This window comes from Phascolarctos cinereus, unplaced genomic scaffold, assembly GCF_003287225.1.
Source record: "Phascolarctos cinereus isolate Bilbo 61053 unplaced genomic scaffold, phaCin_HiC Scaffold_4;HRSCAF=312, whole genome shotgun sequence".
Classification (NCBI taxonomy): domain Eukaryota; kingdom Metazoa; phylum Chordata; class Mammalia; order Diprotodontia; family Phascolarctidae; genus Phascolarctos; species Phascolarctos cinereus.
This window is the reverse complement of record NW_027555847.1, coordinates 700,576,404-700,592,404: the sequence shown is the minus strand read 5'-3', so window position 1 is coordinate 700,592,404 and position 16,001 is coordinate 700,576,404. Positions and strand designations below refer to the sequence as shown.

Sequence of the window (16,001 nt, the reverse complement as noted above, 5' to 3'; positions counted from 1 at the left end):
CCGAGACAAGTCAGGGGCCTTTCTGAGCTTTGGTTTTCTCCTCTGTAAAATAGGGATAACCCTTGCTTTAGCAATTACCTAACAATGATTGTGAGAGAAGCTATCTGGACTGTGTAGTGCTATGTAAATATGGTGTCTTCTGAGGTCTCTTTCTGCTCTTGATCTCCGATCCTATGTTCTTCTTAGTGTAGGCCCCAGCAGCTCTCTGCACCTAAGTCCCCTGTTAGATGAATGTCCTTGAAGCAGTCTTGCCCTAAGGGAGGTGCTTTCAGAGCTACCCAGATTGCTCTGCTCCCTGCCACCCCTACCCCCCACTTAGTCACCCTCCCCCCCCCCAAATGCTTTAATCTTCCTGTTCTACTGAGAGATGGCTGACAACCAAGAATGATGTGAGCTCCAGGAGGGCTTTACCATGTCTGTTCCTGGACCCTATGGGCAGTGTCTGGTGAAGCCTATGGGCCCATTCTCAGAACGATGCTTCTTTTGTTTTGTTTTGTGTTTTTTGTTTTTTAGGCAATTGGGATTAAGTGACTTGCCCAGGGTCACACAGCTAGTAAGTGTCAAGTGTTTGGTCTGAGGCCGGATTTGAACTCAGGTACTCCTGACTTCAGGGCCGGTGCTCTGTCCTCCGCGCCACCTAGCTGCCCCTAGAACGATGCTTCTAAATGCATAAAATAAAATATATGAGATTACTTAAAGAAACCAATTATTGAAAATTAAAATGAAAAATGGAAAAAAAAAGGTTCATGGACCTTAGGTTAGGAACCCTTAAGAACAAAGTTCTATATACTGAAATATTTTTAAAATTTGTTTACAAGGCAGGGTTCTTTCCCAAATTTTGGCACACTATTCAAGGACTACAACTTATGAATGAAAGCATATAAATTATCAGTTATTAGCAGTTAGGTTAAAATTCTTCCTTTATAAAAGGTGTTGAAAGAAAGAAATGGAAGCCATTTCTAGTTTAGACAGAGAGAATTTTAAAGATTCTATAAAGCAGTGTAGAGTCAGGTTCTAATTTGTTTGAGACAACTAAGAAACCTGTAACTTGGCCTCGTTTCTACCTCTGAGTCTATACCCACTTCTAAAGTCGGTAAGTGTTCTATGACCCTTCAGACTGCAAACCAAAGCGAGTCTCTCGTTGTTGTTGATACCAGTAATGACGTTAATTCTTCTCTCATTCCCCCAGCCACAGCTTGGTGTAAATTGAGGTCTTCCTGACTTTCGTTGTCTGTTGCATTCAGGTCAGAGCTCCTGTGATCCAGCGTGTAAGAAACAGCAGAGGAAAATCAGGACACGTTTCAAATCTGATCAAACGTCTGAATGGGACTCAGGCTTCACTGCCATCTACTTAAAGACTTTATTTTAGGATTGCAAGTCTGTTCAGCGGATCAGTTTTGAAATAAGCCTTGGAATAAATTGAGATTACACTGACAGATTCACATAATGAATTGAATCAGTTAATGTACCATACAGACTGTATAGTGTCGTAATGTAACTCATCTCTTTGAAGCTTGAGTGATCCCAGGTTTGAAACAGCCCTCTTCTGATGAGCCAAAGCCATCATTGTTCATTGTTGGTTCCAAATACACGCAGTGGCTTGTCCAAGGAACGTAACCCAGTGTTGCTTGAGAAAGACAGATGCCAACGGTACAATGGCAGAGAGTAGGGATCTACGTTAAAGCGAGTATTTCTTATGATGCTTCTTCTCTTCATTGTTGCCTGAAGTTTTCCCACATTTTTCTAATATATTTTCTAGAATCTGAGACAGAAGAGACCTCAGAGCCTTCCAGTTTCAGTCTATAACTGAGCAGGAGTCTCCTCCACAATGTCCCTTACAAATAGTTATTTACCTTAGAGGAATAGAAAGAAAATGGGAGGAGGACTTGGGAAGGAGGAGTTTTAAGGGAGATCTCTTGGGAAGAAGGGATGTATGTCACTATTTATTGATTTGACTACTGCTGATTAGATGGAATTGGCTTATGAAGATAAACAATTTTAATTGCTATTTATTTAGTATCTGTGCTCACTTACCTGTGACAAGTATAGTGAAAGTTTGGCTGAGAAGACGTAAGCCAACCAGGTAGCCTTTGGGTATTTAAAAGTGAAACTAGAAGGACAAAGACCCAAAGAAAAATGAAAAAGATCTGTTGAAATTCTATACCAGACTATTTTCTCCATCACTTACGGTGGAGCCGTATATTTATCTCAATAGCCTCATCCCCAGGGTGATGCATAAGGAAGCAGAAATAGTACTAAAGCAAACAGAGATGACAGAAGTAGTTGCACTAGACTATAGTGACCTCTGTGCTGGAGGTCATAGAATTTTGAGTCTGTTGATATATGAAAGAAAAGACATTAAACCCTTGGCAAAAAATCGTAAGCCTTGTTCTTAGCCAAAAAAAAAAATTAATGACAGCTGAGAAAATATCAATAACTATGACCTCTTATGACTGCCTTTCCACCTCTTAAAATTTTTTTATGAGAGTAATCTACACACTTCAAGGGAACTCTTGATGAAAATATGAACAGACTTTCTTTTTTTGTTTTGTTTTTGATGAGGCAATTGGGGGTTAAGTGACTTGCCCAGGATCACACAGCTAGTTACTGTTAAGTGTCTGAGGCCTGATTTGGACTAAGGTCCTCCTGACTCCAGGGCTGGTGCTCCATCCACTGCGCCACCTAGCTGCCCCTCAGGTTTTCTTTTACAAATTATGTTTTACAAGAGATTGCAATTGATTGCTTTGTTTTTGCCATAGCACAGTGCCTGGCACATAGGTGATTAATAATAATAATAATAATAGTAACTAGCATTTATATAGCACTTTGCACTTTATAAATACTATATCATTCGATTCTCACAGCAACTCTGTGAGATATATACTATTATGATCCCCATTTTACAGATGATGAAACTGAGGCACACAGAAGTTAGGTGGTTTACCTAGGGTCACTTAGCTAGTAAGTATCTGAGTCAGTATTTAAGTCCAGATCAAATACTATTCACTGTGCCACCTGTCTCAGGTTAATAATTGCTTAGTGAGTTGAATTTAATTGGAAGCATTAGATTCCTGTGAACTTACTTTTTGTTGGCTACCAAAAACATTTTATATGGTAGACTAAGATGCCACCTTAAAGGCTCTCATGCATATCTTTAAGGTCGTACAAAATTCCTTGAAAGAAGGAATAAATCATTTTATTTGACAGACCTCTGAGTAGTAATATCAAGCAGGATCAATTTATCTTCAAAACCGTTTGTTGCTGTCATAGCGGATGTCTAGTAGAGAGTCTGAATGGCAGATGGATTCTTAGTAGAGGGTGAGATCCTTCAGCTAAGCCTATTTGTGGCTGACCTTATGTTGACTGCATCAGGTGAATATTGCAGAGTCTTCTAAATGGTAACCACAGTCTCTCAAAAGAGTTCGATTTAACTGTCCACAGTTTGCAAACCAAGTGGATGAAAAATGCCTTTTTGTCCCGACTGCAGTATACTGGTAGATGATCCATTGGTATGTATATTTTGGGCAGGTACTGTGGATGAGGCGCTTGGCACCAGTGCCTGGCACATAGTAAGTGTTTAATCAGTGTTGATTGATTGATAAAGAATGAACTGAATCTAGGACCGAATAGGAGGACAAGTGCAAGTTTTGAGAAATTGCAGAGCACTTTTGAAGGTATCAAGCATCTTCTTGAAACAGAAATTTCATTGTTTTAATATTAATATTCTTCCAGTGGTCAATAGTGATACTTAAGTCTCCGAAGAACTCAAGTTGTGAGTCACCTAACTATGGAGTGGCACAGGATGGACGTGAGCGGGCTGTAATATATTGCTCGTGAGGCTGTTGTTAGCTGTCAGCCCAGTGCCTGATGTATAGTAAGTGATTAGTAAATGCTTTGTTGAGTGATCAGGGAAATATGTGACTAGAAAAGAGGTGACACTGCCATAGGAGAACAAGGGATAATGGCTGAGCGGCTTGTGTGCTCCTTTGGTCTCCAGACATTGCCCATATCAATGAGATCACAGGTCCATTTAAGCATAGAGATTCCCTACAGCCCTGAAATATTGGATTGAGCCAGATTGTATTATTCCTTAATGTTCCAAGGGTCTGTGTGGGTATTTTCTCCATTGAAGTAGATCGCAAGCCCTCCACATCTTAGGAAGTGGTCTGCATGAGTTTCTGTGGTTTAAACTTTTCCGAGGATGAGCCTTTCTGTACTTAGGCTGATTCTTAGATAGTCAGTAGTCAGTGCATGTTTATTAAATGTCTGCTGTGCCAGGCACTGTGCCAAGTGCTGGGTACACAAATGAGAAAAAGAAAGACAGCTCCTGCCCTTGTGGAGTTAAGCCCAAACAGAGCAGCTGGTGGGAAATGAAGTTAGAAATTCCGAGCCCACTGTAAAGGGTGGCATCGGGGAGGAGTTTTTTGCATCCCCCTCTAGCCCTCTAGAGGGGAGAGGCAACTGAGGGTACTGAAGGGGTGTTGAGTACCAAAGGTGAAGCAATCACCATAAATATAGGATTTCTGGTGATGAGCTTATCCTGGGAGAAAGCATGAGGCATGTGAAGTAGAAACCAAGCAGAACAGCTGGTAGAGGGGATAAATGGTGATATACCAGCTCAATACTTGAATCCTTTCCAGCTTGGTAGTATCTACCAGAGGCTTGAACTCCGTTTTTGTAACCTTGAGAATCCAAGGTCATCTCACATCATGATAAGACATTGGGTTAGAACTTTAGCAGAAGTAGATGTATTCTTATATATGGTCTGTGTGAAGGGTTGTATTTGCTCCAACTACTTCTCTGCATTCCTCCATGCAAATTTTAAATTTCTTTGTTAAGTATGGGCTTTTAAAGCATTTTCTATTATATTTTTCACAAGAAGCAAAAAATGTTAAAAATGGCTCGACCCAGTATTATATCCTTATGTTCTTTTGCTGGAATCTTGTTCGGAATCAGATTTGACCTCGTGATGTCAACCTCACTTACCATACCCTTCCTTTGTCCCTTTTCCTCTTCCTCCAGAAGTTCCAGGATGATTGGTGTAGTCAACATGTGTGTCAGGTTTGATAGCACATTGCTCCAAGTCTCTAAGTGGCTTTGAGGGTGCCACTCCTTTAATTAGAGAAGACCTGGGTGTTATCACCTATATGCAGTTTCTGATCCTTTTGTTTAGAGATAGCAAAAGATCTACCCACACATAGCTTTTTTCACTTTTTTTTTTCCCTTGGGGAAAAAGTGTTATTAATTTTCTAAGATGTTGGTCTTTTGCCCTCTTGGCCAAGAGCAGATATTGATAGAAGGCTCATATGTTAAACTGTGACAAGTCACTTAATAAAGCACAGATCTACCCAAATGGCTCCTTCAGAGTAAGCTTACTAACCTAAAACTTAGTGGTTTCACTAAAGGATTTCAGGCCGGCTGCCCCTCAGACTTGAGTGTTCTAAAAACAGCAACAAAGTCTTATTAATAAATGTACGGCTCTCAGTGCTCATAAGGTGCCATTGAAAATGGATAATGCTGAATAGTCTAATGGATTTTTAAAAGCACAGTAAGCTTCAGACACTGCTAAATCAATAAATGTAACAGCCACTTAAGTGTATGTATTACATAATATTTGGTTAATTATATTATAACAATTCTTTCCAAATAGTTTTTAAAATGGAATGCTAAAAATAAACAGAAGTACTTGATGTAAAAAAAGAAATTGACAGAAGAATACAGATTTATATTATGTATTTTTCAACAGCAAATTGTGCAATTTGGTATTAGAAATAGCCAGCCACATACCTCATTTTATGAACCATCAAATATTATATTTCAGAAGCGCTTGTGTTTGAACGTTGGTCATAAAAATAAATAGCTAGGTTTAGTGTTACAGAATTGTTCATCTATTCTTGAATCTAATAAAAGCCCATTTTGCATTTTTTGGTAATGACTTCCTATAGCAGAGCTGATCCATGTCTGCTAAGGCATGAAGTCATATATGTGCTGCACATATGGAGCTGATTTCTTTTTGAAACCTTTTTTAAGCTGAAAAAAATCACAAAGTCGATGATGGAAAAGCTTTGGCAGGAACTATCTACATTGTCTAGGTTTTCTCAGACTCAGGAAGGTGATGAGATCAAAAGGCTCATAACTGCTGCAAAACTTGTGTTTTATGTTGTGTAGAAAAAAACAGCAACTGGAGCAATAAACTTTGGTGTGCTCCTAGTGATGACAGAAGCATCAGCATCTGTAGGCCTTAGGAAGGAAATGCTGACTTGATTCCTAGAATAACAGTATCCTTAGATGTGTCTGTAAAGGCATTTAGGAACAAGCATTTATTAAGCACCTACAATATGCCAGGCATTGTGCTAAGCACTTTTTTTTTTACAAATATTATCTCATTTGATTCTCACAACAACCCCTGGAGATAGTGCTATTATCGTCATCATTGTACAGATGAGGAAACTAAGGCAGACAGGCGAAGTGACTTGCCCAGGGTCACTGAGCTTGTGTTTGAGGTCAAATTTGAACATAAGTCTTTCTGACTCCAGGCCCAGTGCGCTATCCCTGGTGCCACTTGATGGGCTGGCATTTAGTCCAAATGTAATGTACATGGCCAGAGAGATCCAGGTTATTGAGTTTCTCCTCAAATCAAGGAGTTTCTCCTTGATTGCTAGAGATTTTCAAGGATTCTGGAAAACTCTGCTAGTTTCTCATATCTGATACCATTTTAAGAAAATAATTCAGGATCTGAGGTTTTTCTTTATTAATGCAGGAAACGTGAACTGGAAAAATGCAGGCTTGGCAAACATGGAGAAGGGTATTTAGTAACATTATTTACTATTAAAGCTTTTCTTTATCAGGGACTGAGTTTGCTATTGTATGAAAAGCCTTGTGATGTACTAAGAGTAAGACAAAGGTTGGACATTGGCAGTAACTAATGTGATTTTTAATGTAGCTGAACCTAATAATACATTTCTGAGTACATGTCTAGCCTGGTTGAAACTATCTACATTCAGTATTAGCTTTGACCATGAATAGCATTTCAAAACTTTATAGGTAGTTATTTTATTTTGACTTGCTTTTTTGATTTTCCAAAGTCAACATTTTTCAAATCAGTAGAGCAACATACATACATTTTATAGCTTGGCCTGGTAACTCCAGTATTTACATTGCATCCAGAAGAGCTTGTTATTTTAGTAGATTAACAGAAAATTTGAGATGGAAGGAAATTGGTTTTTGGTTATTAGGAAAAATAACGTGAACCACAGCCTGTATATTTTGTGATATCTCCACCAGTGATTTAACATAATATTTTTTACTTTCTATTTTCTGGGTGTCTCCATGCTTTGACCTTTTAGTGTAATGAGAACCAGACTCCATCATACATTGCTCTTGATAATCTGTTTTCATGTGTAGCTCTCCCTAATTGTTCTGTATTGTGCACTGTCTAACCTAGTAGAATTTTAGTGCATGAACTCCTTGAATCATAAATTTGGTTTGAATCTTTTTCTTAAGAACTGGTTCCTCTCTTAGTTGATTGAACTGTTACTGCTTTTATTCCTAGCTGCTTAAAATCAAGGGGAGCTTCCAGATAATTGTATGTTTTGGCAAGAAGGTGGTGGAAAGGAAGGCTGTATGAATTGGGTAAATCTATATATTATCTCAAAGTGACAATGTGACAAAATTAAAAATTGATATCTATCTAAAATTAAAATACCATATTTTGTGATAAATACTTAGAAGTAAAGACTGTGAATTTTTTTTTTTAAATAAAGGTAATAGATTTTCTGGAGAAGTAAATCCTTTTTGCTTTTGTATAAAATTTTTGGCTTTGAAGTTTGATCATAATCTTTTTCTTCATTGCATTTAGGCAGTGACTAAACCAATGTTCTCCCTCCTATTTCAGGGGAGGCTTAGCAGAAATATTTAGGAAAAGCTCTTCCCAACAATAAATAATTGATCTCATGGTGCATGTTTTTATACATTGTTAGAATCAAAAATAGTTTTAGATAATGGAATTCAATTACATTTTGCTTCTTTATTTTAGTGATGATTGATGAAATGGACACATTCATTGTTGGATAATAACCTTGTATTGCTTGCTTTTCTTAGATTTTAACGTTTGAGACCAAAAATCCTACTGAACTTGCAGAACGTTTGCGGTCTGTGTGTGGGAATCAGAGCAATGCCTATGCCCGCCTGCTTGAATACCGTCTGAACGCCCTTCGAGGACTGTGGAATGCTCAGCGCCAGCTGGCTTTGGAAGAGCAGCATGAAAGGGAAAATTCAGGTGATGAAGAAACTTTGGCTCTGCTCAAACGCCAGGGCTTGTTACAGCAGCCCGAGCAAGCACCGTTCACATCGCGAATGGGGCTCCTGCTGGTTTTTCCTCTGCTTCAGTCCCAGAGTAGAACAGACCCATCTCTCTGTAACATCACAGCAGAGGTGCTGTTGAATTGCCTTCGAGACTGCCAGCCCTTGAGCTTGACTAAGGAGCCAGTTGACTGTCTGAACGGAATTGAGGCTCTGCTCTGCTCTTGGCTAGAGGAGACATCTGCCACTGGCCAGTGTGTTCCACGTAAGCAAAAGGAGAATGCTGCTGCTGCTCTTGTAGCCTTGGCTTGTGCAAGGTAAGGGAAAAATAATTATCATCCTGATAGCTCCCATTTAGGCAGTGTTTTTCAGTTTACAATTCACTTACAGAACTCACTGCTTGCTTTAATTGCTTTAATGACTGCTGATAACTGGATCAGGTTAGAGTGATGACTGATAGGTCTTGTAGCAAAAACTTTGTTTGCTTGTGTTTTAAGACAGTGCATCTAAGTGGGAAACCAGCACTTACCAATATTCACTCATTCTAGGTGAATTATATTTTATGCCAGATGATTAGCAAAGTGCTGTTATTTACATATCTACCTGGTAGATGGCCAAACATTTTTGAGTTCTCCTATAATTTTTTTATATTCATTTGCAAGAGTAAATTAGCAACGTAGAGGTGGTTTGTTTGAACCCCCTTATTTGTTTGATCTTTATATGTGACATTCAAGGCTAGAGCTTCATCCAGGTCATGCCCTAACTATTCGTGCTCCTCAAGGCTCTCCTCTTCTGTCCTGTCCCCTTCCCTCTTCTCCTTCCCTCCTTTTATTCTGTTTTGTTTGGTGGTATCGTAAGCTCCCGTGGATTCAATTATCATCTCTTTGTGCAGGTTTCTAGAATCTGTTTGCCCAGACTTAATCTGTCTCCTGTCCTCCAGTCTCACATCTCCACCTGTCTGTTGAACACTTGAACTGGATGTCTGGTAGATGTCTTGAACTCAACATGTCAAAAATTGAACTTTCTCATCCTGCAAACCCTCTGCTCTTCCTAACTTCCCTGTTACTTTTGAGAGCAGAAGCATCCTCTTAGTCACCTGTGCTCAGACCATGGGTAATAAGGGTGGCTCTTTGCTCTCTCCCACCCCCCGTGTCCGTATAGTTGCCAGATCTTGTCCGTTTAGCTCCCTGTTGTCTCTTGTGTTGCCTTCTCTCCTTTCCCTGCCACCCTGAGCCAGGCCCTTGTCTCCTCACACCTGAACTCTTGCAAGAGCCTTTTGGTTGATTCTTAACACTTAAACAAAACCATCATAAAAGCACATATGTATTTTATATTTAAAGTGATTGCAAATAAAGTATTAGGGTTTTCATAAAGCAGGATTTGAAAGTTCAAACTAATTTTTTTTATTTGGAGTTCTTTACTTTGTACCACTTCTCGTACGTCTTCCTTGGTTTCCCTGAATTCATCATCTTCAATAATCTTTATAGTACAGTGATATTCTAATACATCCATATACCATAAATTGTTTGGCCATTCTCTCGTCACGTGTTACATGGTCTATTTCCAATAAATATTCCTGCTATAAATATCTTGCACACTTGGTCTCTTTTTGCTGTCCTCAGCCTTGTTGATCACAAAGATACAAATCCATGATCTGAAATCACAAGATCAAAGGGTATGAAAAGTATAGTGACTTTTTAGTAGCAAGATCCATGCTGGCATTTCTGGAAGACTCTGATGTTCCCAGCTGAAGTTTCTTTTTCCATTTCTCACTCTCATGGAAAGAATCTTCTGTTGATGATATCAACATCTGATTGCTTCTTACTATTTTCTAAGTCATTTTGGCCATGTAAAATTCAAAGTTGACCTTCAATGGCTAAAATTTAAATTATTTTTAAAGCAAAATAGGACCAGCAGTTATTTTCAGTTTTGTCACTTTGAACAAACTGTCATAGCTTAGTTTTAAGCCCTAAGGGAGTACATGCAATTGTAGAAACCTTGTAAATGGTTCATTGCTGAGATCTGCTCAGGTGGTCTCTCTCTGTTGCTCAGTCTCTCTATTGAGGCTATCAGATGTAAGAGAAGGAACAGAAAGCTGGACAGACGATGGGTCTGATCACATCTAGCATTTAATAATGATATATAATGATGGTGCTTTTTTAAAAAAAACTTTTTAAAGTGCTTTTTATCTCACTTTATCTTCACAGAGCCTTACTGAGGGACATAGACCAAGAATGATTATTGTCCATATTTGACAGGTGTAATGAACTAAAGCCAGGAAGGTACTCAACAAGCGTTTGTTGAGCGCCACCTTGTGCTTAATTAACACTGAGCTGAAGTGCCAGAGATACAAAGACAAAAGTAAAAACAGTCTCTTCCCCTGAAGGAGCTCCCATTCTCATGGGGAGATCACACTTCCTTATGTAATTATGTACAGAATATCTACAGAGTGAGTAGAAGATAGTTTTGGGTAGACAATGTGCTAGTAACTGGGACCGTAAGGAAAGACTTCTTTAGAAGAGCTGACCAGGGATTCCAAGAGGTGGGAGTGAGAGGAGTGTTCAGTCCAGGTATGGGGGACAGCCAGTACAGAGGTTCAGAGATGGAACCATCTTATCTGTGGAACAGCAGATAGGCCAGTATTGGCTAGATCACAGTGTGTACAAAGAGGAGTAGTGTGTAAAAAGATTGAAAAGGTAGGAAGGGACCCAGTTATGTGGAGTTTTAAATGACAAACAGAGTTTCTATTTGGCCCTAGAGGTAATGGAGTCCCTGGAGTAGGAGGGGGTGACCTCGTCAGACCTATGTCAGCTTTGTAGAGGATGGCTTGCAGTGGAGAGAGTCTTGAGGCAGGCAAACAGTAATTACAGTTAGAGGCGATAAGGGCCTGAACTAGGATGGTGGTACCATGAATGGAGAGAAAGAAATGTATATGAGAGATAGTGTAGAGGTAGAGACAAGACTTGGCAATTATGTTGTGTGTGGTGAGAGAGGAGCTGAGAATGATAGCAAGGCTGTGGACGTGGGGACCTAGAAGGATGTTGGTGCCTTACAGTCATAATGGGGAGTTTTGGAAAAGGATTGGTTTTGGGTGGGGGGGAAAGATGATGAGTTTTGTTATGAGTTGAGTTTGAGATACCTACAACACGCCCTATTTCGTGACTGAAGTTAGTGACTAAAGGTCAGGGAGAGGCTAGTGTTCTCTGTATCTGGTCATCTGCCTAGACGTGGTAATTGAACCCTGGGGAGCTGACTAGGTAAGCAAGTGAGACAATGGAGGGAGAAGAGAGGAGCGGGACAGAGCTTGGGGGACACCTGTAACAGTGGGCATGATATAGGTGATTAATCAGCAAAGGAGATGGAGAAGAATCAGTCAACAAGTAGGAGAACCAGAAGAGAACCATGTCATGAAAATCTAGAGAGGAGAGAGCACCTAGGAAAGAAGGTGATCAGGAGTGTGTGTCAAAGGCTGCAGAGAGCTCAAGAAGGAGGAGGATGGAGAAAAGGCCATTAGTTTTATTGATTAAGATATTATTGGAATTTTTGGAGAAAGATGTTCTAGTTGAATGATGAGGTTGGAAGCCAAAGTGCAGGGAGTGAAAAACAAAGTCAGAGAAGTGGAGATGCTGAGGAAGAGAGGATACAGGACGAGAGCTGGCAGGGATAGTGGGTTCTAATGAGGATATTTCAAAGACAGGCGAGACTAGGCAGCAAGGAAGAAACCAGTGGGGAGTGAGTAACCAAGGCGATGATAGTGGGGACAGTCTGCTGGAGAAGATGAGAGAACTGGGTCAGGGCTTATGCAGAGGCATCGGTTTTGGTGAAGGAGAAGGGGCACCTCTCCATCAGAGACGTGTGGAAGGAAGTGATGGAAGATCAGTCAAGGGCTTGTGAGATGAAGAAGATGGGAGAAAAGGGAGCCCTTGGCAATTGGCCTCATTTTTTTCAGTAAAGTATGAAGAGGGGGAAAAAAGGGTTTGGAACAATTGTTGTGGAGAGTGGGGTAGAGAATCCATTAGGGAGAAGTAAAAGGATGATTTTGCTGCAGTGAGAGTCCAGATCATCAGATTCTCACAGTGTCAGAAGACCATTAATTTAGATCCGATGTTGGAGACCAGTTCATTCAACTTTGTCCATTTGCAAAGGGGTAAACTGACACCCAGAGAGTTGAAGTGACTTACTCAGAGTCACCCAGCTAAGTGAGGCAAGGCAACAGCACGTGAGAAAACAACTGAAACCTGCTCAGCTTTTAATAGGCTGTAGTTATCAAGCCATCTTGCCTCATATTCTGATGTATTTCTATTACTTTTTCAGGGGATCATTGAAAACCTTTGTACATACAGTCCATCTATTACAGAAACAGACAGATCTGGGGTCTCTGCCGGTAGCTGATGTACTCTACAGGTAAGCCTCTATTTAAAAATGGCCTATATGTTTAAGATTTCTTTAAAAGCGAGATTTTACCACCCTCAATGACAAATATTAAGGTAAAAACTGTCCAGTTACATTTTGAAGAAATATCATGATCAAATTCTTATTGTGTCAAAATGTTGTTCATCACCAGTTCTACTTTCTTTGAAAATTTTTTTGTACTTTGTACTTTGGGGCAAATTTGAGAATGTCTGATCTTCTGTTCAGATGTCTTGAGTTGTTTTTTCAGATGACAGGCTTTTGTCTTCTTATTGGAATGAAGAACTTGAATGTCTTCCCTCTTTTATAGGTTGCTACTTTTGGAAGGAGGTCCCGGATCACCATCCTGTTTACTTGGGGGCAAGCACATGGTTTCTTGGGGATATGAAGATATGCTACCAGCACCAGATGGTAACACTGGTTCCAGTGCTGAAAATAAAGGTACTTTGGGTTTGGGGCAGGTGAACAACATAAGGGGAGGTGAGAATGATTTACATGTAACTCTGTGTTTAGGGTCTTCATAATTTTGCAAGGTTCTCGTAATTTTATGTTGGTTACTTTTATTGTCAAAAGTATAGACCCTGATAGTGTATGAGAACAGAACACAAGCAGTTTTATTGTTACAAAGCATATCTGAAACACTTAACGTATTCCTTAAAAAATACTCATGGATATTTGAATCTGGTCTCAGTTGCCCAATGCAGTAAATGTTGGAGATGGGAGAAGAGATCATCAAGCCTTGTTTTCTTTTTTTAGTGCATGATGAAAAGGCACCTGAGGCCTAAAAAGGCAGCCAATGAAGTGGGGAGAGAAGGAGGAGAATTCTTGTGCATCCTGAATTAGAGTGCATTTGTTGAGTTACCCAGTGTGCTAGGTCAGGCCATTGTGCATGCAGAATTTCTGACCCATTGAGCTAAAAGAAGCCCTTATCATTTTCTAGATGGAGAAACTGAAACTATCTTATTGAAGATTTGAAAAAGAAAGTTTCTTCTGTGCTAGGAGGAAAATCCTAACAGTCTCTTTCCCAGTTACTTCAGGAGCACTCAGTTGGCCCAAACTTGGGTGTACCCAGGAATCTTTAGAGTGGATTTGAACTCTTTCTACCTTTCTGGACTCTCCTCCATTGTTCCTATGGTATCAAGTTGTATAACTATGAAGTAGTCCTTGAGCAAATGATTACATTGGGGGCAGAACTTAGGCTTGGAGAAAGGAATAGTGAGAACTGTTTCAAAGTGGGATGGCTTCCTTGGGAGTCAGTGGGCTCCCCATCCTCGGGGGTCTCCAGACCCAGGCTGGAGGGGCCCTTAGCAAGGATGTTGTCGAGGGTTCAGTCTTGAGTTGGATTAGAGAGCCTTTCAGATCTCTTTCAGCTCCGATCTTCTATGATTCTGTAGCCCACAAAAGCCTGCTTAGTAACTGGGGTGATGGGATGCTATGGGAATACAGAATTATTATATTTAGCATTTTAAAATCATTATTAAAGATAGCAAGACTTGTATTCTGTAAGGTTTACAAAGGACTTTCTGTCCAGCCTGTGTAGTGCAGATATTATTATCACCATGTTAGAGATAAGGAAAGAGCCTCAGAGAGGTGAAGTGACTTGTCCAGAGTCATATACCTCCAAAATGCGAGGCCTGGAGTTAGAACTCAGGTGTCTTCTCAATCCAGGCTCAGTTCTCTTCCTGGCACAGCACGCTGTCTCCAGAACAGTTTTCCTCTACGTTCATATGAAATTAAAGCCCTTAAGGATGAGTTGACTGTTCCTGTCCTGTAGTGTGAGGAAGTCAAACCCTGTAACCAGAAGACCTGGGTGTTGGTGCTGCAGCTGACACATGCTGGCTGGGTGATCATGGGCAGGTCCCTTGGCCTTTCTGTGCTTCAGGCAGCTCTTTAGAGCCTGAAGTCACAGATAAGTTGCCTTTGGCCTCTATCAGTGGAGGACGTTTCCACATCAGGAAGAGATTATGAGCAGGTGAGATCATGAGTTGGAATTAAGCAGCAGCAGCAACAACAGAGCTCCTGCACTAGTTATACCTGTGCAGGGCATTTTAATTTCTTTTTCCAAAAACTTCTGTGCCCTTATGGACAGCATGGTGAAATAAGAGACTGAATGATATTGTGATGGGGGAGATCTGCACTGTTGATGCAAAGAATGGCAAGGGTTGGCTCGGTCTTCAGCGGACTGCCAACCCTGTCCTAGTCAACATCTTTTATGAATGACATGGATGGAGACATATTAGGGATGCAACCCAAGCTGGAAGAGAGATAGCCAGTGTAACACACCCGACCTGATCAATCCCCTTAACTATGGGCTGCATTATTGGGCCCAAGCTGGCTAGATGACTTTAAACAGAGATGAGCTCACTTAATTAGCTTAAGTGGCATGCAGCGGCCCAGGCTTGCCAGTGTTTTGTGTGGGAAAATCCTGGGATGTTTTGTTGACCATAAGTTTTATATGCACTGACTGTATGATTAGGCTGACTAAAAAAAAAAAAGGTGTCACCATTTTAGGACTCTGGTTAGATCGGAAGGATTGAGGGTCTGGGTGCCATGTTTTATGAGGGACAATGAATGACAAACTAGAGTCTCATCAAGGACCTGGGCTTTTTTAGCCTGGATAAAGACAAAAGGGAGAATCAAATAGGTATTGTCAAATATTGGAAGAGGGTTTAGATTTGTTCTGTGTTCTGAGTGATACAAATTAGAGAGGCAGATTTTTGGATCAGCATTAGGTTCTGAGAAGCCTTCTAAGTATCGGAGCTGTCCAACAACAGAACGAGCTGGCCTCATGGTGTGGTGAGCTCTCTTTCCACAAGGCTGTGTGCCCGGGGTGCTATGGAAAGCAGGCTCCAAGGCACATTTTTCTCTTGAGTTCTGGCCTCTCTTTTCTCTTCTTCTTCCTGTCCTCCTTACATCCAGTCTTCCCAGAGCCCTTGTCTTTTCTCTCCCCTTCCCCCAATCAGAACAGTCTGGGAAACAATCTCATTGACCACCTCTTCCCCTTCTGAGGGTCTTTTCTCTAGTTAGGAAGTGAAAGGCAGTGGGATGGAGTGGGCCCGAAGGATGTGAGCTTGAACTGCACTTCGGCTGCTTGTTCCCTTTGGGAAAATAGCTTCCCCTGCACAGGCCTCAACTTCTCTTTCTTTAAGATGACAGGGTTGGATTGGGTGATTTCTAAGGTGCATTCTGCTTCTAAAGTCTCTGATCCTCAAGACTTTTCCACTGTGAAAGTAATCATCAGCAGGACAGGGCAGGGTGGCGTTGGCTATTTGGCATCAGGGGCCCCTCTC

At 40.7% G+C, this 16,001-nt stretch overlaps 1 protein-coding gene across 9 annotated transcripts in view; it reads left to right on the top strand.

Moving 5' to 3' along the window:
* HECTD4 (HECT domain E3 ubiquitin protein ligase 4) overlaps positions 1 to 16,001 on the top strand; it is a 197,667-nt gene that overhangs the window by 54,187 nt on the left and 127,479 nt on the right. For all 9 annotated transcript variants that reach the window (XM_020979892.2, XM_020979896.2, XM_020979895.2 and 6 more), the window contains exons 2-4: positions 8,101 to 8,618; positions 12,616 to 12,705; positions 13,022 to 13,152. In XM_020979892.2, the coding sequence (XP_020835551.1) occupies positions 8,101 to 8,618; positions 12,616 to 12,705; positions 13,022 to 13,152 (739 nt within the window). The remainder of the gene's footprint in view (positions 1 to 8,100; positions 8,619 to 12,615; positions 12,706 to 13,021; positions 13,153 to 16,001) is intronic.